The 27,119-nt window shown below is 45.9% G+C and overlaps 3 protein-coding genes and 2 non-coding genes across 5 annotated transcripts; all 5 read right to left on the reverse strand.

Annotated features, from left to right (window-relative positions):
• Positions 1–7,312: 7,312 nt before the first annotated feature.
• Positions 7,313–7,472, reverse strand: LOC133917221 (U1 spliceosomal RNA). The gene has a single exon (XR_009909625.1). It is a non-coding gene; the product is annotated as a U1 spliceosomal RNA (small nuclear RNA).
• Positions 7,473–7,884: 412 nt separating this feature from the next.
• On the reverse strand, positions 7,885–10,571 carry LOC133915145 (cinnamoyl-CoA reductase CAD2-like). Its single transcript, XM_062358179.1, has 6 exons — positions 10,356–10,571; positions 9,999–10,177; positions 9,726–9,914; positions 9,180–9,342; positions 8,466–8,652; positions 7,885–8,356 (listed from the first exon to the last, which is right to left on the reverse strand). Exons 1-6 carry the CDS (start codon positions 10,480–10,482, stop codon positions 8,212–8,214), a joined length of 990 nt encoding a protein of 329 aa, XP_062214163.1. The 5' UTR covers positions 10,483–10,571; the 3' UTR covers positions 7,885–8,211.
• A 626-nt stretch (positions 10,572–11,197) lies between these two features.
• On the reverse strand, positions 11,198–17,088 carry LOC133915146 (uncharacterized). Its single transcript, XM_062358180.1, has 11 exons — positions 16,873–17,088; positions 15,985–16,069; positions 15,385–15,684; positions 14,846–15,004; positions 14,118–14,258; positions 13,938–13,994; positions 13,021–13,159; positions 12,627–12,731; positions 12,303–12,520; positions 11,690–11,731; positions 11,198–11,578 (listed from the first exon to the last, which is right to left on the reverse strand). The coding sequence occupies exons 1-11, from the start codon at positions 17,004–17,006 to the stop codon at positions 11,408–11,410; spliced, it is 1,551 nt and encodes a 516-aa protein (XP_062214164.1). The 5' UTR covers positions 17,007–17,088; the 3' UTR covers positions 11,198–11,407.
• Positions 17,089–17,729: 641 nt separating this feature from the next.
• On the reverse strand, positions 17,730–17,889 carry LOC133917209 (U1 spliceosomal RNA). Its single transcript, XR_009909616.1, has one exon. It is a non-coding gene; the product is annotated as a U1 spliceosomal RNA (small nuclear RNA).
• A 597-nt stretch (positions 17,890–18,486) lies between these two features.
• LOC133915147 (protein FLX-like 1) lies at positions 18,487–24,064 on the reverse strand. The gene is made up of 4 exons (XM_062358181.1): positions 23,430–24,064; positions 20,699–20,871; positions 19,916–20,025; positions 18,487–18,905 (listed from the first exon to the last, which is right to left on the reverse strand). The coding sequence occupies exons 1-4, from the start codon at positions 23,969–23,971 to the stop codon at positions 18,813–18,815; spliced, it is 918 nt and encodes a 305-aa protein (XP_062214165.1). The 5' UTR covers positions 23,972–24,064; the 3' UTR covers positions 18,487–18,812.
• Positions 24,065–27,119: the final 3,055 nt, after the last annotated feature.

Here is a 27,119-nt window from a genome sequence, read left to right on the forward strand (position 1 = left end):
CTGTGCTGGGGTGGCATTAGTGGTGGAGGAATCGTCCCAGTTGGCCCTCACTAGGGCGCCGTAGGGGGGTTGCGCATGGTGGTCCTCCTTTGCGTGATGCCTATTTGAAGAAGCTCCGTGGCCACTGCTACAACTGCCTGGCTCGTGATCACCTCTCCTCCCAGTGCCAGGACCCACCTAGGTGCTGGGAGAGTGGCAAGCAGGGCCACTGAGATGTGAAGTGCCCACGACGCGTCTCTACACGAGAGCTTAAACGGCTGGGAGCCCATCATCTCAGCCGGCCGCCACAGCCCCATCTGCTATGGCGCTTCTAGGAAACCCCAGCCTTCACCCGGACTAGGAGGTTTTCATGCTGTCGATGACGGAGGAAATTCAGGAGGTGTGGATTTGCCAAAATCACCCTGTGACGAAGCCTTACCACGTCCTCGACGCTTTTAGGGTGAAGTTCGGTGTCCACCACATGGACATCCAGGTCACTGACTATCATCCTGAAGACTTCTTGGTGGTCATCTACGATCCGATGGCTTTCGAGAGGGCCAGCTCACGCTCCAGCTTCATCTCCGCCAGGTGGGAGTTTCGACTCTGACGATGGACTGTGCTCAGCCAGTCCAATGGTGCAGCTCTAGGGTTCCACATCATGCTTGCCCTGGAGGGGATACCTGCACATCTGTGGATAGAGGAGATCGTGACCATGATCAATGGCTGCCCCTTGTGCATTGCGCTATGTTGACGAGGCATCTAGCCGCCAAAACAGGAATGATGTCTTCACCCTTGATGCCTGGACGCCGGACTCAAGCGCCATCCCAAAGGTGGTTTGGTCACTGTCACTGTCACTGAAACAGAATCGAAGAGATTGGTCCCGCTGGTGCACGTCCCCTTGCTGCAGGCCTACATCGAGTAGTATGCACTGCTACTGCCTAAGCGGGGTCGCTGGTACAAGGTGTTGATCCACCTAGTGCGTCTCAAAGACCTACGACCACCGGGAATTGCCATCAACCCCAGGTTGCACAACTTCATTTGGAGATAGGGCGTTCAAGACAGGGATACGCCGGTTAAGGTGGTCCAGGTCAGAAGCTCATGCAGTTCCTTTGGCCAGCAACACCTCCCGTGCCAGAGCAACGACGAGGATGATGAGGGGTGCAGAGGTGGGCATCAGGACTCTGATGACAGTCGCTCCCGCTTGGGGCCGCGAAGTGGCTGGTTTGACCGGCTTCACTGGGGTCACAGTGACTACCATGATGACAGCAGGCGACAAGGTCTTCATAAGCCTTCCGCGGAACTAGGGTTGTGACGGGGCCATGGGACCTCCACCAACCGGGCGGTGCAACGTCTCTCCAGCCATATGTGCCCTCCATCGAGCGATGATGGCTAGGTTTGGCCGGCCCTATGCTGCTCCCCTATGCAAGAAAGGCGGCTGGCTTCACACTCTTCGTCTGGTGCTATGATTACAGCCATTTCCCAGACGTTGCCTGTCCCACCACATCATGACATGGTGGTCCTAGAGGGCTAGCTGGGTGCACCGAATGAATCGGTCTAGTCGTAGAGGGGAATTCTCGAAATTGACCCGATGTCAGTTGAAGCTTCCATCGCGTGCGGTGCTGAGGCGCCCAATGATCATAATCTGACTGACACCCTCACTGAGGAGGTTGCGCAATCGACTTCCGACATTGAACATGTCAAAGTTGAAAGATTCATCACATATATGGCTAATACAACAGCTGGGGGCCTCCTCTTCACACCTAAAAAGGACAAGAGCCATGGCATGCTGCTAGCCATGGGAGATGTGATGTGCCAAAGTGGTAGGCTTGTTGGCAAGAAGAGAACCGCAGGGGTCAGGTCCATAGAGGAGATGTCCATGAAGGTGCTTGCGAAGAAGCTGGGTGCGCTGTCATCGGCAAAAAGCGTTAACGCTCAGACCAAAGAGAAGCTGATCATGATGTTTGAGGGTCCCCTCTCGGCAGTGGCTCTGGATGCAATCGAGAGCCTATCAAGGCGATGGACATTGACATGGCCAAAGTGCCAGGGGGTCAAGAAGAAGGCCGGGATGCAAGAGTGATGCTGTTGTGTTACTCACCCCAGAAGTGTGTTCGAAGGATGATGTTTGTCATGATTCATCTCGTTATGAATCATTTTATGTCTAGTGCGAGTCTATGGGTAGTCTTCGTCATTAGGTTAATAATTTTAGCTATCCTCTGCACGGTGCTTCTGTTCCTCCTGGTGAGAAAGGCGGCGGTTCGACTGTTGTTTATGGCTTGGCTCTCGCTGCTTTGGTTTGCCAACGATGTTCCTGCCGTTTGGTCTGCGACAATGGGTGCGGTCAAGGCCGTGCCAGGGATGCACTACCTCTTGTATCATATGTTCATGGGACCAATGTGTTTGGTGAATTGTGTCGTCTACCTCTACGGCCGATGATATTTGGTCTACTCTGCTGAAGCTAATCTCTACCCATGACGTTCAATGACATAAAGTTTCTATGTTGGAATGTCTGTGGTCTGCACACGACCATAATGTAAGATGCATTCAATTAAATGGTTAGTGTTGTGTGTGCTAATGTTGTATGCCTGCATGAGACTAAGATGGGTCACTTTGATGATGTTTTGGTGGCTCAAACTTTGGGGTGGAGGTTCTCTGTTACTTACTCATTTGCAGCAGCAGACGAGACGAAGGGAGGGATGCAGATCGCGGTGGATGAGACAAGATTACAATTACTCTCATCCATGAAATTTGACAATACTTTGACAGTGAATGTAAGGCACATGGACGATGGAATGGAATGGAGCCTAACGACAGTGTATGGTCCGCAAAGGGAAGCTAACAAGGTGAGATTCATGGATGAGCTTAAGGAATTTTAAAACACAGCAGGGTCAAGGTGGCTTGTTGTTGGAGAATTCAACTTAATTTACAGAGACTCCGACAAGAAAAATACGAGGCTTAATAGAGGTCAAATGAAACATGGAGCACCAGCACACCAGCAACGAGCAAAAGCACGGCAGCGGAAGGTAACACACGTCGGCAGAAGGCAAAAATGTGAAAGGAGGGACTAGAGGTGGCGACATGCTATCGACACGGACGCACAAGGGGGCTGGGAGGCTCACCGAGCGCAGAAACGGCGATGAGCGGGGCGGCGGCTGGTGATCTGTCAAAGAGGTGATGGTGGCACTGTTCGCCTACTGGCGCGGTCGGGCTCCCGTCAGGCTTCCTACGAACAGACGGTGGGCCAGAGATGACGAGGGCTCCTTGGTGCTCCTCGACAGCACGTTGACGGCGGATTGCCGATGGCAAGGTTGCAGCGGCGGGAATGGCGGTGGAGGCAGTGCTATGGTGGGGGCGAATTTGGTAAACAGAGAGAGAGAGAGAGAGAGAGAGAGAGAGAGAGAGAGAGAGAGAGAGAGAGAGAGAGAGCGGGGGGGGGGGGGGGGTCGGGTGGCTCTATTTATAGAGGGAGGCGGGGAAGTGAGGCGGTGAGGGACATGATGTCATGCGGTCATCGGCGGCAGAGCGGTGGTGAGGTGGTGGAGTGGCGCCCACCATTTTTCCCGCAGCATGGGTGCCTGCGCCGCCCACGCGCATGCGTAGGTGTGGAAATCAAGCGACATAGAGGCATGGGCAAAGAGAGAAGAGAGAGAAAGAGAGAGAGAGCGAGGGAGCAGAGGGGTGTCGTGGCTGACTCGGAGAGGTGGCTGTCGCGGTGGTGGGGGATAGCGCTGCACGGAGTCACGCTGGAGGGAGGAGAAATGGGGAAGAGAGGCGCGGGCGCAACTCGGATGGGCGACGCGTGGCCACGCGGACGGCTGAGTGGCGCGCGAAGCGCGGCCCGTCACGAGAACTAGGCCGAACATGCGCGCGCGAGAGAGAGATGAGAGGGAGCTGGGCCGACGAGTGAGCCGGGCTGAGAGAGTGAAGAGGGGGTTGGGCTGGCGCTTGGGCCAAAATCGAGAAGGAGAGAGGAATCCGGCCCGGAGAAGAAAAAGAAAAAGGAAAAGAAAATTGGTTTTGAATTAAATTCAAGTGAGAGATTTGAATTTTAATTTGACTTTGGATTTGGATCATTTCAAATAAATATATTTGAATTATGACTTGATCTTGAATCTTGAGCTTCCTAAGATGATTCAAATCAAGGAATTTGAATTTAAATTGGATTTGGGCCGAATAGAATCTAAGAGTATATTTGAATTTGAGAGACATTCAAATTTAAATCTCCACACAAAGAACCATAAAGATCACAAACCAAAGCATATGAACAATTTTAAGACATGGATTACTTCAGAAATTGTCTTGGTGCTATTTGGAATACTTAGCCCAAATAATATATTTGAATATATACATACGAGCATATATACTTTGATTATATAGTGCTTGGTTTTATATTGGTTTAAATAATTAGAATTTTTTAATTTGGAGTAAAATTTGTAATAAATTTACATGCTAAAACTCACAATGTTACACTATAGCTGCTCACGGTGGATCAACAGTGAGCGTGAAGGTGCATTGTCGAGGAGCGTGACATTTTTTTGTCGCGAGGGTCTATATGGTTGTTCAATCGCTCACGTTTAGGATTGCGGCGGCATGCTAGTCCTATATGTACATGCATCAAATTTGTGTTATGCTCGTGTCGCCGCAGAGCATCGTCGGCAAGCTCAACCAAAGATGAGAAAAATTACAATTTTAGCCAAAAAGATAAGGTGGTTACAAAATTAAGCCAATACTTAGAGTGTGAAAGAACCTCGCTTCCTCGACCGAACAATTAGGGCTAGCAATTGGACCCGTGGGTTCAGGTACCCACAGGTTCTGCGTCCGACGGGTTTGGGTTCGGGTCTAAATTTCCGCCTATGGGTCTAGCAGGTCGGGTACCCAAATAGGATTAGGTCATGCGTCGCCCAACCCACTAAGTCAGAACCGCCCTCGGCCCTTCATCTCATCTGTGCCCGAGTACTCGACCCTCATTCAGCCATCACCATTACACACGCCGCCGCCACCGCCCCTTGATGTCACGGCTCTCACACCCAATTTTAACGGCACACGATGAAACGCTCACGGGGGAACGGACGGAGGCCTTACCGAGGGTGGCGACGCACGCGAAGAGGGCCAGCGACATGAGAGGCGGCGAAGCGACTCATATCTTTGTCGACAACGATGCTCCAGCAGTCAATTGGCGACGGCGAAGGCTGCAACATGATCAGCGAAGGCAGACTATTCTTCCGATGGCTTCGGCTGGGGTGGTGGGGCTCTGGAACATCGGGTCAGCGAGCTCGACCAAGGTGGCAATGGCGGCGACGGCGGAAAGCTACGGATCTCGGTGATTGCACTAGAACTCGGCGACTTTTGGGACAAGAATAGATCGAGGGGGTCACGAGGATCTTTATAGGCAGCTCAAGAGGGCTCGGGGAGGACCAGCACTCTCAGGCGATGATAGAGATCAACTCGGACGCGGTGGCCGGTCGAGTTCGACTCGGAGACGATGAACCTGATAGACGGACCCCACACGTTGGCATCTCGAGCGAAGACGGGAAGCAACCAGTCGTCATTGGCGCGGGCGCGGTGTTGGGCTGATGGCACGCGGGAATGGGCCAGAGAGCAGCCAACGCGGAGGAAAGGGCGAAAGAGCGATAGCAGGCGAGCTCGGCTCGAGCTGGGCCAGGCAGGGGAGAGAGAGGTGCAGGCTGGAAAAAAATAGGCCGACGGGCTAGGCCATAGGGAGAGAAGAGAGAAGGGAAGGGCGGCCCAGGATGGGTTTTGTTTTTTTTTCTTTTTTTATTTGATTTCAATTCCAAAAGCTTTTGAATTTAAACTAAGCACTCAAATTAAAGCCACAAAATAAAAACCAATAAAACAGAGGAGAACCTATATACCTAAAAACAACATGAATGCAAAATATACAAATATTTCCTATGTCAAATTAGATCTCCTTTTTATAAAATAGCATTAACCTTATGAAATTGTTTAAGCTCAAAATAAATTGTAGCAAATTTTATAAATTGGCAAAAATTGAAAATTAGGGTGTTACAATGGCCGACTGTGTTTCCCCCGCTACCATGGGTCGTCGTTATCCCACGCTGCCATGTGCGAAGCCACCGCCACACATCGTCCTCGTCGTCGTCGCCACACGTAGCCACTATCACCGCCTCGTGTCATCACACCAATGCTTGACGAGGCCAATTGAAGAAAGCAAATCCCACCGGAAAGAGGTCCCGGCGACCGGCGAACAACGCTAGATTCGCGACGGCAGCGGGAAGATGACAGTGGCCTAACAATATGAAACGACGACGGACGGGGGCGGATCCCGACGGTGGGAGAACCAGCGACAATAAATGAAGGGCAACGATAGCGGTGCTGAGGACGTGAAAATCCGGCAGCGGCCATAGTGGCAGGATCCATGATCATGTGGCAACAGTGCACCAACGAGGGGATCCGAGGTGAAGAGAGGATCTCGATGCCAGCCCCCGATGCGGAGAGCCGTGAAGGCGGCGGCAGCTTTGAAGACAGGCGGCAACAAAGGAAAGGTTTCCAAGAGAGAGTGAAAACTGATCTAGATTTTGAGAGTGAAAACCCAACGACAGGAAATGTTGCCAAGAGTGAGTGAAAACCAATTTTGAGAGTAGAAACTCAATATCTTTCTTATTCTTAAGCAAGCTTCCAAGAGGGCTTAGTTGATCATAATTTCTGTTTTCTCTTTCTTTTTCTTTTTGTTTGTTTCAAAAAATATATCGTCTGATTCTCCTTCTATTGATTTTTTTCCAATCGAGATGTATGGATCCATGTGTCTACATACCTAGATTCTGTTCATGGATTAACGAAAATGTGCAAGAGCTCTATTTGCCTCTGCCATTACTTGAGTTGCTTCCTTTTTGCGTATGGCACTCTCACTCCCTTTGGCAGCGTCTACTAATTCGAAACTTAATTTGTGGATTCGAGTGCTAGTTTTTACTACTTAATTTGTGGATTCGAGTGCTAGTTTTTACAACTTAATTTGTTTGTGGATTCGAGTGCTAGTTTTTACAACTTAATTTGTTTGTGGATTCGAGTGCTAGTTTTTACAACTTAATTTGTGGATAGAGTGCTAGTTTTTACCCATTACCTATGGCTGATTCGAATTAGATTGAGACTAACTGGTTTTACATCAAACATGATTATATTCCACCCAGATCAACCTACTGCTAGCCCCACAAACAACACAATCGAAAGGACCAAAATTTTCTCTTCCACAAATTGTGCGATGCAAGCCACTGGCCACTGCAGGGCAGAACGCGTAAGAATCCCTCTATATCATTAAATAACAGAGCCAGAAGAACAGAATTTAATTTCACTTAATTGGCAGGGGCCGCGCGAACGCGTACCCCCTCTACCACAAATTATGACGTCCACTCTCCCACTTGGGGAGATGGTAAGCCAGCGCACCCACCAAGTGCAATGCGGGCCACTGGCCTAGGCCACGAGCCTTATTGATCGCCCGTCGACCCCGTCCAGGTAAGTATGGAATAACGGAGAACCAGGCGCTTCTTTTATAGCAAGAGCTCAAGACGAACTAACTTCGGCTTCCGAGGTGGTACTAAAACTCTCAAACGGGAGGGGTCATCAGCTCTCAAACGGGAGGTGGTATAAAACTCTCGTGGCCTACCAAGGCAAGGAGTATATATTATGCCTTTAAGTTTTGGGCCCATTGTAAAGAGCTGAGACTGTGGCTTGCGATGGATCCCTTATGTTAACACTTGCTCTCCAACTCCTGCTTCCTTAAACAGGTCCATGTTTATTTCTTAATCTATTTCAGGGCATAGATGAACTGATGCTATGGCCTTCTCTGCTTGGCATAAAAGAAGCAAATATTAGCAGTCTCGCATGCAACAGAACAAACTTGATCTCGGCGAAAACAACACATGATCGAATGCGTAAGAGAATGGCTACAGAAACTGCAACTTGCTGTCATTATCCATTATATGTACAAATGACTGCACCATTAACATATCTGGGTCATCAACATCCATGAATAAGAACACCGATTTGCAGAAATCTTTTACGTTCCAGATTTGGAGCTTGAAACTTCAATCTCCAATTGAAATTCGAAACTCGCCTTTGAGATTTCCCTGTTTCTGAATTTGATTGGAACTTAGTTTCAGATTGTACGGTTCCAACGGTATATTATTATTTAGTGGCATCCTTATTACTAGTTACAAACCATACTAGCAAGGTCCAGGAAGACATTACAGTATCCAGCCATCAGGAGATGTACCCTCTGCTCTTGAGGCTCTCAACAGCATCGCTGATGATCTTCTCCACGGGAGTGAACTGCAGCCCCAGAGCGATGAGCTTCTTCGATGCAGCCTCCGCTCTCACCAGCCCAGGTTGGGTGTCCTTGGGGAACCTGCACAAAAAGCAACGACAAAAGGCTCAAGCACACCGAGAGATTCGCACATCGACACCTGAATTTCATTCAATTTCATCGTGAACATGTGGTTTGGCTGGTCGCGTACTTGGGCACTTTGTAGTTGGGGTAGAGCTCGGCGACTTTGGCCACGAAATCGCTCCAGTGAGCGATGGACTCGACGCAGATATGCCTCCCGGATGCCGATGGGTTCTCGAACAGCAGGATATGGGCCAACGCAACGTCTTCCACATGGACTGGCCCCATGTAGAAATCTGCATACTCCTCTGTGCAACCTGCAAGCAGAAAGGTGTGCTTCAATGTTTCCCTGATCTCATGGCAATGGCATAAGGAGCAGCCCGCAAACAAGAAAAAGTATTATGAATAATACATGCAACTTTTGTTAACACAGTGTCAATGCATGATCATTTATCAACCAAATAATACCGCTGCCTGAACTGAATCTGAAAGAGAAATTTGTTCAAGCAGAAAAGGGTCTAGAGCTGAGGAAAGAGCCAATCGTACACCCCAGTGCACATCATCATGGAATATTCAGTATAGTTTGATTAGGTTGTTTTGAGCTAGAACTCTTGTAACATATCCATCACATGTGAGGATAGCATCAAAGGGCCAAAAATGTTTGGTTTCTGCTATTGCAAGAACAATTGAGTGGGATAGTTGGACTAACAGACTTACTGTAAGGACTAAGAGATGATCAGAGTATCACTAAAAAATTTCATTTATAAAATGAAGAGTATCATTCAGAATTTCCAACTATGGTCTAAGCTTAGCAATGATTACACAATCAAAATAGTGTGCATACCTTCCAGGAGGCGAACAAGCATGGACATGCTAGCGTTGATGGCTGGTGGAATTATGGGTCCCATAACAGTCCCTGGATTAACCACAACCAGATTTAATCCGTTCTCCTCTGCAAACTTCCATGCTGCCTTCTCTGCCAGTGTCTTCGAAGCAGGGTACCAAACCTATGCAATAGCAAAGAGGACCTGAGATAACAGCGAAATTGCTGATGAAAATTGAAGCCCTGAAGAAGTTCCATCCTGGAAATTCTGCAAACATTTTCCAGTGTAATTGACGTTCACTGAGTTTTCCAAGCTGATCATACCATCATATATATCATGCAACATGATGCATAATAAAACTAGAATACAATGCGATTGGACTAAGTTGTTCCAAAATTCAAACTTCCGTTCATCAGAAGTACAGTATGCATTATCAAACATTCATTGAGAAGCGAATAAAACAAGAACACATGCACATCATTCTTCAGATTGTCCTGAACCACAAGCGAAGGAGAGAGATGTGAAGCTGCTCGAACAAGAAGGAATTGCCCAATTGGCAGGCTCACCCCGTTCTTCTCGCAGTAGTCGATGTCGGTCCAGCAGCTCTCGTCGCGGACCTCGCCGGCCGGCCACCCCGGGCTAGGCACGATGGCTGAGATGGACGAGGTCACCACCACCCGCCGCACTCTGCCCGCGTCCTTGGCCGCGCGCAGCACGTTCAGCGTCCCTTCCACCGCCGGCACCATCAGCTGCCTCTGAAACCACAAACCGAGCAGGTTAGACTGGGGGAGAGGAGGGGAGTGGAGGGCAGGGCCACGCACGACGGCACGGCGCGGTACCTGGGGGTCGATGACGCGGTCGACGGTGCAGGGGGAAGCGAGGTGGAAGACGCCCGAACAGCCCCGCGCGGCGGCGAGGAGGGCGGCGTCATCGAGGAGGTCGCACCGGAAGACGCGGAGACGGCCCTCGCCGGCGCCAGCGGCGAGCGCGTGGAGGTGGTCCGTCTCGGCCTTGTCATCTGCACATCAACGCGCAGACAACAACAGGATAACTGTAGCCTCCGCAACGCAAGAAACTACTCCTCTCGGCACGCCATTGTTGCCGCAAGCAAAACAGTGGCGGTTCCTGCAATCTTGCAAGGGCGCAGCTGCGCAAATAAGAGGATATGCAGCGGCGGGGAGTGCACTGCTACTGACCGGGGTTGAGGACGCCGGCGTGGATGCTGTAGCCGCGATCGAGGAGGCGGCGGACGAGGCACGAGCCAATGAAGCCGCTCGCGCCGGTGACCAGTACCGTCTCCCCCTTCCCTCCTCCGCTTGCCATTTCCGGTGTCCCTTTCTCGCCGTCCTTTCTGTGAGCTAAGCTCTGATGAGCTCTGGAGCGTGATTGTCGAGTGGCTACCGGACACTGGATTTTTTTTTTATTCCTCAGATCTAGGGGATAAGTTGTAAGTATCTGAACGAACACCCGAACATAACGCACCCTACATACACCAACACACCCCTAGAGCGTACGCTAGAACTAAAACCTATACCAACACATGTCTACCAGAGATTCACGAAGAATCCAGCTCCACTAGCGACGGGCACGTCGCCTTCCCCTGTGGTCCATAGACGTCTGAGAATACTGCAAATTTATTTTTAAGAATAAATCCCGATGAGACACCTAAGTCCGATCCCAGGGATCGAACTCGGGCGGAGAGCGCTCCACCGGAGCTAGCTTCCACTAGGCTACGAGCCCGTTCTCCCGGACACTGGATTTTTATGGATGGATGCGGTTGGCACCCGCTTCGGATCTGACAAAACAGCTACCCCTTTTGGATTTCGGATTCCTTTTATCTTTCACAACAGTCAACAATCTGACAGTTCATTGGTGTTTGGGGTTGGAATTGATCGAGGAACTATAGCAAAGCATTGCGTTGTACTACTAACAAACTATTAGCAATTGGTTTTGACCTCTAGCGATGCGCAGATGAGAACACGAAAGTGGCATGAATCTGAATAGAAACGGACATTTCAGCACTGAAAAGAGCCCGAAATTAAACAGAATTCACATGGATCTTTTTCCTCAAAGAACATGAACATTAGTGGCTCGTGAGTATACAGCTGGGACTCCCTCGTCTTACTACTACCTAGGTACAAAAATACCGCAGGTTAGTGTGCATCGGTTAACCCCGTTCGTTGTTCGAGAACTCGCACGCAGTTGCAGCAGATGGTGAAAGGTGGCAGATACCGGTTGCTAGTGTGGCCTACAACTCAGTCTTGACACCCTCAGCACTGACGACTCTGTACCCCTTCTGCGAGAACAATCCTGAGAAGAAGTTCGACATGAAGGAAGCAGGCTCCTCTCTTGCCACCGGCGGCTTAACCTTGCATATCAGGTCGTAGTCATGCTTCAAGTGCGGTTTCACTATCTTCTCCTGTATTCGCAGACAACGTTGATCAGAAACGTTCTTCGGAGAACTGAACAGAAATATACTGTATGTATCTTGGGTGTGACACTTGAACATGAGATCCCGTGTTATATTTACCTTGAACTCCTCGAATGGACAGAAATCTTTGTTGCCACAACCCTGCATCCACGGTCCAACAGATGGAGATTCATTAGGGGATTTCGTTTACCGATATTAATCAAACTAGCTTACTACAAGAGACTACAACTATTAGGACTCATTGTATGCTAAGCTCACTGTACGCAATATCTTTACGTCTTTACGTCTAGTGTAGACTCCAGAAGGACACCACTAACTGACTATAATACCGATTAACGCCATATATGTGATTATGTGAGTCCATCAATGATCCATCCATCCCTGTTTAAATCCCTAACCCAAAATATTAATTTTTGAAGTTCTACTTCCACGGATTTTTTTTTGCGAGGATTAAGATTAGATATCTGACAGATGGTACGAACAAACAAAAGAGCAAAATGACAGAGGATACAGATCATTATTTTTTTCCTTTTGATTGGATTTGACTACAAGTTATTTGACTGAGTAGAGCACCTCTCCCTCTACTACCAAAAGTAAACTTCCCAAACTTTAGGGGAACAAAAGAGGGCTGAACATTTTGGTTACACCCCAGCAGCTGAGCAGAAAAAATAGTTGAATGAAACACAAAGAAAATGGAAGTAACAAGTCTTACTGGCATTGAAACTGGGAGTTCATTGTGTAGAACTTGAATGAAGTATTTATTTTGACCCCCAGAAGTCGTGCTGCCATCCGAAATTTTGCCTGGGCATTGGTATAAAACCAGCATATTGTTACCAGCAAAAGGGGCTACAACACTGCCCTTCCAGTTTCTTCCCTGTGGTGGCATAGGGGGTAGGTCCAATGCTTCCTCCCGTTGTATATTATCAAAATCTAGGTATATGTGACATGTCAAATGAGCCATTAGTCATCAATATAACCAATCATTCACAGAGAGAATTCATGCACCAATGAATTAGGCGAAGGACAAAAAACATACCTGAGCCATCAAGAAAAAGACCAAGAAGGCAGCTGAAAGGAACAATAGTTTCTGCATGTGCAAATCGGAGCCTTGCCTTTTCATATGTACCATCAGGCCAGTTTTCTGAGATATCAAGAATTAAATTTCAATCCAACGCTTAAACTCAGCATTATTTGTAATACTTTGTTTTGGTCTGATTACTACGTTAGGTACTGCTTAAGAGCATTGCCTTTTCTAGCTAGATATCCAGTAAGATCCAACCTGCTAGGTACAGGGAAGACTCAATGTAATGAATAGCTAGTACTACAAGCAAACCACATCACAATGGTGAACAACAGCACAAAGGGTAAAACGGCTGGAAGCAGATACTTAACAACCAGCTAACTTTGCTGGAGTCAGGAAATACAGCTACCTTCTTTAGCTACGATTGCTTCTTCCATTGACTGGACAACATCCTTAAGCAATGGCAGTCCCATTCGGTAGTTAATTGACTCACCATAGCCTTTTAGAACAAAACCCTCCAAATCATCTGTCCACTCTAGAAAATAAACCTGAGCAGTTTCACATTAGCAAACAAAAGCAAAGTGTGCCAGTGCTTTAAACAATTAAAGTTACTTCAATGATTGCGTACACCAGTCAGATAATAAGTATGGTGATGAAGAAAGACTCCAGGGACAATCTGAGCAATTATACATTTAACTTAGCTGAACATATAATACTAAACACAAAAGGTAAAGCACGAGACAACAATTGATTACCGAAAGAAACTAAACTAAGGTGCCTGTCCAAAACTTGCCATACTGTTTGTTAAGACACAATTTTTATGTAGCATACTCGAACTTCAAGAGCAGCAATCTTCACCCCAAAAAAGAAAGAAAAAAACTTCAAGATCAGCGCACAGATTGGATCCAACAGGGTTTGCTCTCAACCAACCAAAACTGAACGATGAAGTACAGTTGAGAAATGAGAATATTTCACTGTCTACCAACTGGGAGTCTGGGAGGTCTAAGTTTATGGATAGCTGGAGCTGCATAAACTGCTATGGCTTATGAAAATACTATGAAGGGAACCACATGTGTCATGAATGCACAACTAAGTGAATGTGCATAGATCTTATCTACTTTCTGAAGCATAATAAGCACCGCCACCTCATGAAGATGATATTCTATTTGCAAACTAGCAGTCACATTAAAAAGTTATAAGGCCTTATATTTATGCAGTGGTTTCGTCCACCAAGCACCAAAAAAAAAGATAAAGATAAAAAAATTAACATGCAAGAAATTTCAAGCATGAAGCATGCCAAAAGCTGTCTGTCCAAAGGCGGCCTACCTCAGCTTCATTAAAAAGCCCACAAGCTTGATTGGTTATATTCAATAAAGATGCTTCCTGCATTACAAAACATCCAAAAGTTAATCATATTTAACTCTAGAGCATTGAGGTAGGTATTTTCAGAAACATGTGGCAGAAATCCCCTGCTCCATTTTTCATACTTCACTCTTCACTCATTACCTGCTTACAAAGAAACCAGAGGGAAGCAACATCCTGAGTTGTAAAATTGAGGTGATAACGACTGACAAGTGCAGCTGTAACATGCTCTAGAATCGGTTCCTTTTGCTTCTCAACATCAGGCTCCTTTCTTTTTCTGTATGCCTGGAAATGGTTTCAAAGTTATGTTCTTCGGCCAAATAGTAATCAACAATTTACTAGCGCCTAAGAGGAAATAACCACAAAAAATAGACTTAACATACAAGGCACAAGGAGAGAGACATGAGTGTGACCCTTCTAAAAAAAGAGAGGGAATAAAAGCAGCTGAGGCAAAGTTAATGAGTGGCAAATGTACCAACCAGGTGCAAACAGACGAGTGAATACATCACATAAAACAATGCACGAAACCATATAGTAACATCTCTAGATCAGTTTTTTATAAGAGAACATACACAAGGTATGAAATTTTTAGTAACTAGCGCAACATGGTAGCACCATTTGGCATCACTACTGCCAAATTGTGTCTTTCTATAAGGTACAGCCTCAAGGCTCGTTCAAAGTAGGGTACTTCAGATATCAAATTATTTTAAAACATTTTTCAAATAAGACCAAGGTATATGCTGCCTCAAGAAGGATGGAAGGAGAGCACAGAGACAACAGAATAAAGAATCAAGTACTCAGGTCACAGAAACACATTTACATGATTTTTTCTTATTATTTCTCAAAAATGTTAGTGCTACCATAAATAGTACCTTGTATGTCTCACAGCTGTCAAAGAATCTCAGACAAACATCACTTGCACGACTCTCACTGAGAACAGAAAAGGCACGGTTCTTCCCTGGTCCAAGCTTTCCTTTCCCAGAAAGCAGTCCCAAACCAAATGCTACTGCACTAGCTGATGCTCGAGGAACCTGCATTTCAAAAAATATAGCAATAGTTAACCTACCGTGCCACAGTAGAAATCAGAAACATTTAATGTCCTACACCAGTTTGACACACTGTGATAGAATGAAAATGACTGTTGGCTGCAACTGCAGCATTTCGGAAACAACTATGCAGATTCACCTATTCTGCTCAGTAACCAGATTCACCTTCGTGTAAATCAAGAATATTTCCACAATAGGTCCTTTCTCCAGAAACAACAGTGAAAAGAATCAGAAGGCAATACGACAATCCAAATATGCCATAAGTATTCTTTGCCTTTCTTGCGAGGATGAAAAGAGGATAATAATGATATATAGATGTAAGAATATACATGGAAGCATATCAAAGAAGCTATCTCGGAGCTGACCTGAGTTGCTCTTATTGAATATACATCAGGGTGATATTCGTCATCAAATAGGTCTTGAAACCTCTCCTTCACTCTGGTAGCTAAGTTGTGCAACTCTTCTTCTCCTTCAATAATCAGCTCACCACCTTTAGTCCTACCCTTCCAAGGCGACTCCCACCCCTTTATCCAGGATGGAATTTTCTTCAGAGAATCGCCCTGAGGGCCTTGTTCTGCCTCATTTATAAGAGCTTTCAGCCGAACTGCCAAACTATCCAGCTCCTTAATTCGCTTCTTAGTAGGAGAGCGAGTCCCATGTCTTGCCTGGAAAACAAAAAACAAATTACCAAATAATTTCAGTATTATCCCACCTAAATATGCACTTCTTTTTGTGCATTGTATCATTTTATTCGAGATTAGATTTAGAATATTAACCGTTTCTCCATTACACATTAGGAACTTTCCAAACGCAGAAAAGAGCTTAGCACCATGTAACCATATTACAAATATGATGGGTATTAGTTACACTATTCTCCTTCACACAAACTGGAAGAACACAAACACATGGAAATGCACTAGAACTGGGTAGCACAAGGGCAGAAAAGTGTAGGGAAGCAAACTTACCACTAGATTGAGGTGGATCACACGGCACCCATCTGAGATTGATGGCATGGAGATGACACTACTGGCACCTCTGGCCACATCGTACCTGGAAATCACAAAGGGATTAGACCTTCAGTTTAAGGAAGAAGTGGTGGGACCAGGAAACGATTTACACAATAGTACATTCAGATCACATTCATTACTGATAGGAGCTCTAATCAAGCCCCCTTTCATTTTTAACACTTCTAAAATGCACTCTATTCCAACAAAATGCCATAAGATCACAACTACATTTTGAAATGATACTAATGTAGCACCTAGATATAGCCATCTACTCTTCTAAACGTCAGGTCTACAAATTACCACAGATCCATTATCCATACTGCAAGCTAAAACATAACATGTTCAAGTTTACAATTAGACGGACAAATACTGATAATTAAAAAAAAATCATCCATCAGAAGTTTATCTAAGTCCGGGGAGTGTGGGTGGTGGCGTCAGACGAAGGCAGAGATGTGGAGGACTCTAGGGCGCTGTAGGTACCAGGAATCGCACCCCTTCGCTACTCGCCTCCTCCTAGCGCTCATGCCCACGACTCCCCTCATTTTTCACCAGCGTTTGCGGCTGGAGGCCACAGGGTAGCGTGGTCAGCTTGTCCAGTACAGATTCGTCTCCACCACACGAAGCGCCGCTGCGGCGGATGCGTCCTTCCCCAACTCCGGCCAGCCTCAACCCCCCCCCCCCCAACCCCCACCCATCCCCAAGCCCTAGGCCCAGTCTCCCAATAACGCGATGCAAACACCTAGCACCCAAAACTAACTCAAATCCCAGGACCCGACGAACCCGCCGGCGAACAAATTCAGACTTCGGATCAGTGACTGGAGCCTAGAGTAACGAGCGAAGCGGCACCTGGTGACGGTGGAGAGGTGGCGGCGGACATCGAACGCGTCGGCGCCGGCCGCCGGCGGGAGGGGAGCGGCCGCGAGGAGCGCGGCGACGACGAGGAGGATGAGCAGCGGCGAGAGGGGCGTGCGCCGAGCCATGGCGAAGATTCGATTTGATGTTTTCGCTTCTGTTCCGGTGGGAGGAGGGCTGGTTGGTTCGAGTCTTTTGATGCTTTGGACGGCGACCGGGCCGGTGCCGGTTACGTGTTGCCCCGCGCCATCTGGATGGTAGATCGCGTGGGGACGTCGCGGGACGGCCACGATTGCGCGGAGCACGGTGCGCTGGATTTTACATGTGGCAGTGTGACGCTGGGCTGCCACGTGCTACGTACGTACTCTCACGCGACTGAATCACAATGGCATTATGCGGACTCTTTGTGTCAAAGTCTCCATGCTCACAATTTTTTCCATTGAATGGCAATGCACGTTTTAGTTTCATGTGTTAATGCCTACATCATGGTACTAACACAATTTGTTGCGTTGATTTGTAATACATGATTTATTTTTTGTGTTAATTCCTACTTCATGGTACTAAACTTAAAGGTCAAGTAAGCTTAGGTAAACATGACTGTCTATTATGCTTACAGGATTGTTTCAATCATAAATAAAGAAGGTTAGAACGTATATTGATGAATACAATTTCAACCAATAGAGATACGTTTATTACTAAATCAAACTGGGGCAGAATGTAGAACCCCACTTCCTCAACCCAATAACAGAGCCAATTAACAGACTACATCAAACCGAGGGGCAGAACACGTAATAACCCCTCTCAACCAATTAACAGAGCCAGAAGAACACAATTTAATTTCACTTAATTGGCAGGGGCCGCGCGAACGCGTACCCCCTCTACCACAAATTATGACGTCCACTCTCCCACTTGGGGAGATGGTAAGCCAGCGCACCCGCCAAGTGCAATGCGGGCCACTGGCCTAGGCCACGAGCCTTATTGATCGCCCGTCGACCCCGTCCAGGTAAGTATGGAGAAACGGAGCACCAGGCGCTTGTTTTATAGCAAGAGCTCAAGACGCAACCAACTTCGGCTTCCGAGGTGGTACTAAAACTCAAACGGGAGGGGTCATCAGCTCTCATGGGCTCATGGCCTACCGAGACCAAGAGAAGTATATATATTATGGGCCTTTAAGTTTTGAGCCCATAGTAAAGAGCTTAGACTGTGGGCTGCAATGGATCCCTATATTAACACTTGTCCTTCCTTAAACATGGGCTCGGTTGGGCATGAAAGTATCTGTCGAACCTTACGCTTTTTCTTCTAATTTTGCAGGCTACATGCTCTCGAGATAGAGAAAAACTTCCTCTAAAAAAGATGCCACAAAAGTTTACACATGCTGGCACTCCTCTACTTTCAGAATCTCAGGTGTAAGACAATGGTTTAAACCACAGCTTGAAGTAAACGGGTCCATGTTTATTTCTTAATCTATTTCAGAGCATAAATGAACCGATGATATGGCCTTCTCTGCTGGGCATAAAAGGAGCAAATTTTCGCAGTCTCGCATGCAACAGCAAACAAGCTTGGTCTCGGCGAAAAACACATGACCGAATGCATAAGAGAATGGCTACAGAAACTGCAACTTGCTGCCATTATCCATTATATGTACAAATGACTGCACCGCTAACATGTTGAGTCATCAACATCCATGAATAAGTACACCGATTTGCAGAACTGACTGATGAGTCATCAGGGTTGTGGTAAATCGAGAAGTTGAGGAAAAGATGTTGCTTCAACCGACTTATACGTTCCGACACAGATTAACTGAAAAATACGTGAACAGGATTTCCAGCACTTCCATGTAATGCATATCTCTAACATGCTTAATTTGGCACTAAAAGTATCCTTTTACACTGATCAAGCCGGAGACAGCAACCAAGTCAATCTTGAGTCGGCAGTCATCTTTGAACATTGGTGTGCTGGTTCCCGTATTGTGCATAGGAAACAGGTTGAGTCATGTAATGAGAATTGACGTCAGTGTGCATATGAGCCTGACAAGAAGATACAGGTATCAATAATAAAGAGTAATACACTGGTCACTAGAAAAATCATTGGTAAAATCATATACAAGGTCAGTTTGCTGCTGCGCTGCTGTTTTGTGCAGTGCTTATTTTAAAGATGCTTTAGAAAAACAATAGTAAAAACCAAAAAATATCTACCACTCTGTTTGGCAAAACGTATTAGCAATAGACACTCATTTGTTCCATTGTTTAAAACGAAAAGTACCTCCGTTTGACCAAATGAGAATCAATGTGCAATAGTCACTTTATTGATAGGATCTACATGCATCATTCCAGAAATAAATCCCCAACAGGACAGGACATAAATTTCTGGTGCAACCATGCAAGTGGTTCCCATACTTTATGAACATATAGGCTATAGCATTAGGAATGCAAGTTTTTTTTGGTCGACGCAAAACCCTAAAAAATTAAAAATGCACTTCCACCTAACAGTTATTCCTTTGATTCAGAGGCTAAATAAACTAGAGTGGTGACCCAAACCACCCATTGGGTACCCACTTGCATCCCTATCTAGCATAGACCACCACAAGTAATATGTAAACACCGGATGCTATTAACTAAGGTATAAAAGAGTGGGACCATGCCATTCTACTCCACTTCTTACAAATAAAGAAGGAAACTACAGAAATACTAAACAACAAGGCAATGCAAATCATTTAGAAACTTGGTGCAATACACAAAGGAGCGGAAACAAAGTTCAATATACCTGGAAGATATAAAAACCCATGTTAAGGGTTAAAAATGTGAAATGTAACGCAAAAGAGGAGAAGCAAGAGGAAAGTGAAAGGGTAGGCCATAAATAATCTAAAATAAAACAATGGAAGTTCAAATAAAACAAAAGAGAATCAATCCTTAAAACATATTTCATTAGTGTGGTTTGTTAGACTACATCTTTTATATGCAATATCAATCTAGGCAACAAATGTTGTAGTTAAAACTAAAACAAAGTAAGAGAACATTCATAAAGCAAGTCAACAGACCTGATTAGTGCTATAAGCATCAGAATATGAGTGTGCAGCATATGTTGCCTCAGGATTGCCATATGTTGCGGTATACGTTGCCCCAGAGTTGCCATAAGTTGCAGCATACCCTGAGATAGGATTACATAAAAAGAAAAACTAATTCAGGACAATGACACAAGAAAGTTAATGCAATTTTTAGTAAGAACTAAGAAGTATCCTGCCTAAGGGCCTGTCGGGCCTAGCTTCAGCTACAACTTCTCCAGGATAAAAGAAGGCTGGCCTTTTCACCTGGTTTCTTGAGAAGCTAAAGTCCACGTATTTAAAGAAGCCAGAAGATGTGGGAGTGGCTACTATTCTTACCAAACGGTTTCTTTGATTTCTATTAGTTTTTTTCCTTCTCTGCCATAAGCCCCAAAAGCTAGACTTTTACCTTAAGCCGGTCGAACTAGAAACAGGCCATAAACTAATAAGCTCAAGTCACAAATGGTTCCATTTAGTATCATGGAGGACTTTCAAATGCACTTATAAATTTCTAAAGTACTTTTGGATAAAAAAATTAGTTAAAGCTTCTTTTTTGAAGCTATAACAGCAAAAGCTCACTGGAATCTGTATAAATTTCGGAAAGCCATGCTGCAACCGCAAGTGGCCCTATGGCTGCTAAAAGCAATTGGTTTAGAGTCTAACAGCCTACGATGCCATGATGGTTATATGCTAAGTGCCCAAGCAGCTAAGCCTTTCCTCCCTAGATACTTAAATTTTAAGGAAAGGGGTAATATGCTCAAAAAAGATTCAGAATGATACCAGGGTTAGCAACTGCTGCTGTTGGGGTGACAGCAGCGACCCGCTGTTCAGCATTTACAAGATCTCCTCGAAGCTTCTCGATCTCACTAGCCACAGAGATCATGTTTTTCTCCATTGCTTTACTTTGTTCAAGGTTATCAGAATGTGCCTTCTTTTCAAAATCAACCGCAGCTCTGTCAATATTATGCAAAAGACATCAGAGAAAAACAGCATATCCACTCGCATGGAACATAGCAAGAGCCATTAGATAAATATCAACAGTGCAGAAAGATTTTTGACAAGCAAGCCTCATGGGTAGGTGAAGAGGCCAAATTATCATTATTTTGGTTCGAGACACATCCTAAATGCCCCAGTAAGCCTAGCTAGATGTATTGTATATGTTTTGTAGTTATCCCCAGTGTAGGGTGTTTCTTGCATATTGTACATCTCCAGCTCCTGTACATTATCCTCCTTTGGAGCATTGCAATAGATGAGGTGCACAGTGTAACAAGGTATCAGAGCCCAAGGCTCTCAATCCGCATCTCGCCGTCACGGCATGCCACCGTCGCCGGTAAAGCACCCACTCCTCTTTCTTCTAACAGCACTGGTGCGATCTGTTACTTAATCCTTATGTGTTGGTTTGTGTTAGTTTAATCTTTTGCTATGTCAGTTACTGGTGCAACAGTATATCGGTTACTGTATCAAAAGTATATCGGTTACTGTAGCAGAAGGATGCCAGTTACTACACCCTGTATATTGGTCCCCCCCCCCCCCTCTTTCTGGTTGTAAAGGAAGCTTTGGAACTCTAAAACCATTATAAGCTATTAGCAGCTAGAAAACTCTTGTGCCCGATGTGTGCCCGCGTGTGTGTTCTTCCAACCCACCTCTCGCATGATCAAATCCAACACGATCAATATTGCTCAGGACCCAGTGAAGCATGAGCTCACCAAACACATCAGTGTGGATGCTTTCTACATGGGATCGCAAGTGCATGATTAGGATGTGGCTCTTCACTACGTTCCTTTCGAGCTCCAGTTAGCCGACTTCTTTACGAAGGCACAAACAAGGGTAGAACATAGTTATTTCCTCTCCAAACTCAGTATTGTGGATCCACCATGAGTTTGAGGGGGGTGTTAGATGTATTGTATATGTTGTGTAGTTATCCCATAGTGTAGGGTGTTTCTTGCAGATTGTACATCTCCAACTCCTGTGCATTAACCTCTTTTGGGGCATTGCAATAGATGAGATGCACAGTGTAACAGTTGCTATAGCAGAAAAAAGCCATCCCTGCAGGAGAAGCTTCAAAGTGATATGGTTCCTAACAAAGTCTTCTTTCATGTGCAGTAAATTTATCATTCCAATATTTTATTTGGCAGTATCCATTTTATACCTTGTGATGAGAAAAACTCATTTTATTGAATTCGAAAGTGTTATATGGTACTATATCAATAATGTTGTTAACTATTAAAAAATTAACAATCATAATTTTCGAAATATTTAGTTAGGTAGTGTGAAAATAATATATTTAGATTTGCCGTAAGAAGCATTTTACTATTATTACACATTTTAACTATTTACACATTATTATTACTAAAAGGTAACAAAGAAAGTTAGCTTCCACTGAATTAGAGGTGGTAATTATTTGTGAACAGAGAGACTAGTGTGATTGAGGTGGGTCGGTGGATGCAGTGGCAGATCGATGGATGGATTGATATAAATGAGCTGGTAAGCTCTTGCATAAGATGCACCCACACCACTCTTCATTCTTGGTTGGATCACGTTTACTATGTACAAGCTCAAACCTAAATTTTGTGTATCTGCACCAAAATTAACTAGGGTTTAACTAATTAGGCTTTGGCCAGATGCTGGACTTACATATGTATTTGGATTTGAATCAGGTTTATACCAATTAGTGCAACTAGCAAAAATGTTCAACACAAGCAGGGAAATAGCTTATAGAGCTGCTATAAATGCAATAACTATAACTTATTGAACATTGCCCTCATATTCTAAAACTAAAAGGCTATTAGGTTCACTACTTGGCCTAACGGAAGTGTAGTGTGCTACACCCTCTAGTTTGTAGCCACTGGAAACATGCGGCATGAAATGTGTGGTGAAATGGCCTGCATCGTAGCCTCTCAGTTTTTTCCCATGAAGAAATGAATGAAGTGAGTGATGCTCAACACTTGGCAGATGAGCAGACCATAATAAATTAAATAGCTCCTATGCATCTAAATTTCAATAAACCAGCCAAAGCTTATAGCACAACATGTAGCAGAATCGGGTAGCTGTATCTTTCTATCCAAAATGCCTCAACTTAGAAATGTGATCACGATACATGCCTTCAGACTTCCACTCATACAAACATGCAACCAGCATACCAAGAGGTTCTAGAAAACCATAATCAATACACTAGTATCGACTAAAATGACTAACCTCCAAAGTCATATATTGTGAGGTATGATCAGTCTGCTCTTACCAAACCCTACGCAATTGGCATACTAGTAACTTTGCTTCTTACAAAGTAATGTGTAGAATTTAAACAGAATAAGGGATGCTTTGCATGCATTACAACTATATGAAGCAGTTCCGTCAGCAGGTTCTAGACTGCTATAGAACATACATCTCGTTATTATCCTACATATGTCATGGAATGTGCTTTTACGCTGGCAAATTCGACGCATTAATCATCAAAAGGCATATTTAGCACTAGAGGTCAAACCTAAGTGATGAAACGAATCAACAGTAATACCTGCCCTTCTGGATCTCCCGGCGCATGGTTTCAATCTGAGCACGGACGGCCTCGGTCTTACCCGCCTCGGCCTGCGCGTGCGCGAGCTGCTCTCGGAGGCCCTGAAGCCGGTTCATGAGCTCACTGCGCGCCGCAGCGAGAACCCGTATGTCGGCGTGGACCCGGTCAACCTCGTCGCGCGCCTCGGCCACGGTCCGCGCCTCGGCCTCGATGTGCGCCGCCTGGTCGGCGAGGGCGCGCACCTCGCCCTCGCGCTCGGCGCGGGCCCTGGTGGAGGCGACGTGCACCGCCCGAAGCTCGTGCTGCGCCGCGATGAGCTGCTGCTGGAGCGCGACGTGCGTGGCGGCGAACCGCTGGTTGTCGACGAGGAGCTCCTGGATGTCCTGGTCCCGGGCGACGAGGCGCTCCTCGATCGCCGCGAAGGCAGGGTGCGCAACGGCGGAGGACACCGCGGCCGCGGGCGGCGCCCCCGGCGCGCGGCCGAGGAGTGGCGGGTTGGTGTCGTGCAGCCTGATGACGTGGGGACCGCGCCGGGCGGCCATCGGAGGCGGAGGCGAGGGCGATTGGCGTCGCCGCGGGGGGGATTGGGCCGGGTTGGTTCGCCTCGATGAGGGCAGGGCGAAGCGAGCAGGGGAAGACGAGAACGAGGAGTAACCGTCGACACGAGGGTTATCTTTTGGGCTTTGACTACATGGTCCTTGAGAGCCCATACAAAGCACTATGCAAGTCTGGCCCACGCCCTATCATGTGCCCCATTTTTAGCTATAGATTAGGCCCATTTGGTAGAACCGCGAGGCCGATCTTTTTTATTTTAATACGGAGTATCTTTTAAATCTAAAAATTACAAATATATACTTCGGTTTTAAAATTTTGCAACTTACTCATATCGCCTGTTGGAAGACGCAGCAATTTGGCCCGCTGACAGGCTTCGTATGTCGGTATGTGTTATTGTGTGTCAGTTCAAGTGGCATTGTCGTGATAGCTACCCTGTTATTAGGTCCTGTAGTGCAGTGTGATTACGATTCCGCGTTGACTTCGGTCGGTCCCGTTATGTTTGACAACATTGCATTGCTTGAACAACATTGCATATTATTTGGTCGATGTAGCATCAGCTCGGCCAACCCGGACCGAACGAATGTACTACTCTGTTGGGTGAAGTCTCCTAAGCCTCAGGCTGCAACACGTGGAGTGCAAGCCATCAAAGGCAATCGCGCGTGTTTGAATCCTCTACTTCACCGCTACCGGTAGTGTGCCACTGCTACAAAAGTGAGGCCGGGATGCTAAGGTCACTCTTATTTCTCAGATGATGTCTAAAAGAAAAGAGTAAGAAATTGTTTTTAAAAAATAAACTTTTAATATATATATATATATATACATATACGGTTACTTTTTTAAGGTTTTCAAAGATAATTATCTCACAGTTATCTAGACTTGCTTCAAAAGCTAATTTCTTTTATAAAAAATAAGCTATTTCTCTCTCATCTTTAATTTGTTTGCCGCATCAGTTTTTTTTCCCAGCTAGAAATCTAAGCGCAAAGAAATGTTCTTCTGAACAGGCGATTTATTAGGGATACGCTAGGCTGTGGGTTCTTGCCAGGAAGAAAGAAGCAGATGCTAACTGTAACTAATCAGTGCTGCAGTTCTCGAAAAAAAAAGGGGGTGCTGCAGCTTGAATTGCGATAGGATTAAAATGATGGCAGTCAGAAACATTCATCTCATCAAAAGGTACGCTAAGTTGCGAGGCATTAGCCGGTCAGAATCTCTATCACTGTTCCGCATTCTCCCGACCTAACCATATTGGAATTCGAATCGCATAATTCAACAAAAATTAGGTATACGCGCCTTCCGCGAGAACGGGAAAAAGCCGAAAAGATTAGCTAGCTGTATAGTGCTCTGTATTCACATGTGAGAAAAGTAGTTCCTTGTTGCTCAGCTGTTCCCATCTTAAAAAAAAGTACCAAACTGCAACGCAACGGGAGCAATGCAACTCTCGTTTTTATGGAAAACAATTAATTCATCATTGTTATTACACGAGTCAAAAAATTTACCAACGTATGTTTCTCTATCTGTTATTCTCTTCTTCTTTTGGGTTACCGTTGTCACCACGTTCTCCATCCACGTGTGTGATTAAGGCTACTAATGGAGTAACTGGTCATGCTGTAGCCACGTTCTCCATCCATGCTGTATAGGCTCTCCTTCTCCCTCCCACCTTGCTACCGCTTGAGCAGGCCATCGAAAGCCCGTGCAATTACAAAGACAGCGAGAAAGACTATTTTTGCAGTGCTTGCCCAGCTCCCTTCCCCTTCTCTCTTTCTCTCTCCCTCTCTTCTTCCCTCTCACAAGTATGTAGTTTCTTGTTATTGTGCTCAGCGTCTGTGGCAACCTCGGCGATCAGACCCACAGTATGGTGCATCGAATCTGCGTGCCCGACGGTGCACTGTATGTGGTGTCTGGGCGGCACAGCGCAACAGCTGGTTTTCGCGCGCTCAGCGGCCTGATCCGCATGCCGGGCATCCCAATGGCACTATGCAGCGGCCCGATGGCCACCTCGATGGCTCGTCAATGTAGAGTCGGTGCCCTCCGTTTGTGTTAGTCAGGACATCGCCGTTGTTGTGTTGTGCGTATCTTCAAGTGCGCCCCGTTTTACAGGTGGAGGGACAGGGAAGACATGAGCGAAAGTCTTGCTCGGCATTTTTGGCGACGTCCTCGAGCGTTGCTCTTCTCCCTTGAGGCGTTGTCATGACATTTTCTCTCGCCCCACCTGTGGGGGATTCTTCGGTAGAAAACCCTGTTCGAGCTTCCGAACATGCGATGGCGGCGCAAAAACGTCATGTCCTCCTAGAAGGCGTCGCGTTAGAAATCCATCATAGCTTTTTAGTGGCCATTGACCTCTTGGTGCAGCTTTGGTCGGTTTGGCGACTGCTTTGATCACACCTTGCCTCTTGGAGGCTCGGGAGGAGCTGCATTTTGCGTTCCGATGGACAGTAGGCACGCTTTGAGAGGAGCTATGGAGGTGTAGTTAGAGCTACTGCATGATGATGCTACAGAGCTAGGCAACTATGACCAGCGTCAGACCACGTCATTATAGAGCTGTGTTGAGTGGTGTGTGTGTCGTTTTATAGTTGTTCAGTTGTAGTTGATTCGGTGTCGTTCTGTTGTCCTGTAGTTTATCAATTGTATAGTTTTCAAAACCGATTTTCCTTATAAACTAAGTTTTTTTAATATAAAAAAAGGTAATGCTCGCCCTGTTATTTTGAAAGAAAAGAAATAAAATAGTATGTATAATTCAAAGAAATGCAGAGTTTTCTCTAGTATTTTTGGGCGGTTTGCTGTTGCAAGTCGCTGTAACCGAGCGCGGTGCCGTTTTGTGTGGAGTGCAGCCAGCACGGGCCTGAAAGGAGCCAAAATCCAAAATTAGACAATATACTTGAGCGTATTTGCCGAAATAGATAACATATAATTGTATTTATTAATTTAACATTCATATTCGGCACACGGTGTACCGAATATAGAGTACACCGTGTGCCGAAAATGACTTTTTTGATACACAATCACATCTCGTCTGCTTTTTGGTACACGGTCATGTTGGTACCAAAAAGTGTTTTTGACACACGGTGTATCGAATACGGCACTGTTACCTGTATTCAACATACTGTGCGCTGAATACATTCCATTTTTTATATACAGTGT

Source organism: Phragmites australis, chromosome 4 (assembly GCF_958298935.1).
Source record: "Phragmites australis chromosome 4, lpPhrAust1.1, whole genome shotgun sequence".
In the NCBI taxonomy this organism is placed as follows: Eukaryota; Viridiplantae; Streptophyta; class Magnoliopsida; order Poales; family Poaceae; genus Phragmites; species Phragmites australis.

Bases quoted from the DNA above. Each gene is read 5' to 3' on its own strand.
- LOC133915145 (XM_062358179.1), bottom strand. From the start codon at position 10,482: ATGGCAAGCGGAGGAGGGAAGGGGGAGACGGTACTGGTCACCGGCGCG. The intron at 10,178-10,355 runs GTCAGTAGCAGT...GTTGATGTGCAG, and splicing joins CGCCGGCGTCCTCAACCCCG to ATGACAAGGCCGAGACGGAC. The intron at 8,357-8,465 runs GTACGCGACCAG...CTTTTTGTGCAG, and splicing joins CCCAACTACAAAGTGCCCAA to GTTCCCCAAGGACACCCAAC.
- LOC133915146 (XM_062358180.1), bottom strand. From the start codon at position 17,006: ATGGCTCGGCGCACGCCCCTCTCGCCGCTGCTCATCCTCCTCGTCGTC. The intron at 15,685-15,984 runs GTAAGTTTGCTT...TTTGTTTTCCAG, and splicing joins TGATCCACCTCAATCTAGTG to GCAAGACATGGGACTCGCTC. The intron at 13,995-14,117 runs GTAATGAGTGAA...TTTGTAATGCAG, and splicing joins TCTGGTTTCTTTGTAAGCAG to GAAGCATCTTTATTGAATAT.
- LOC133915147 (XM_062358181.1), bottom strand. From the start codon at position 23,971: ATGGCCGCCCGGCGCGGTCCCCACGTCATCAGGCTGCACGACACCAAC. The intron at 20,026-20,698 runs GTATCATTCTGA...ATCCTATCTCAG, and splicing joins AGCAGCAGTTGCTAACCCTG to GGTATGCTGCAACTTATGGC. The intron at 18,906-19,915 runs GTCTGTTGACTT...TCTTCTTGTCAG, and splicing joins ATGCTTATAGCACTAATCAG to GCTCATATGCACACTGACGT.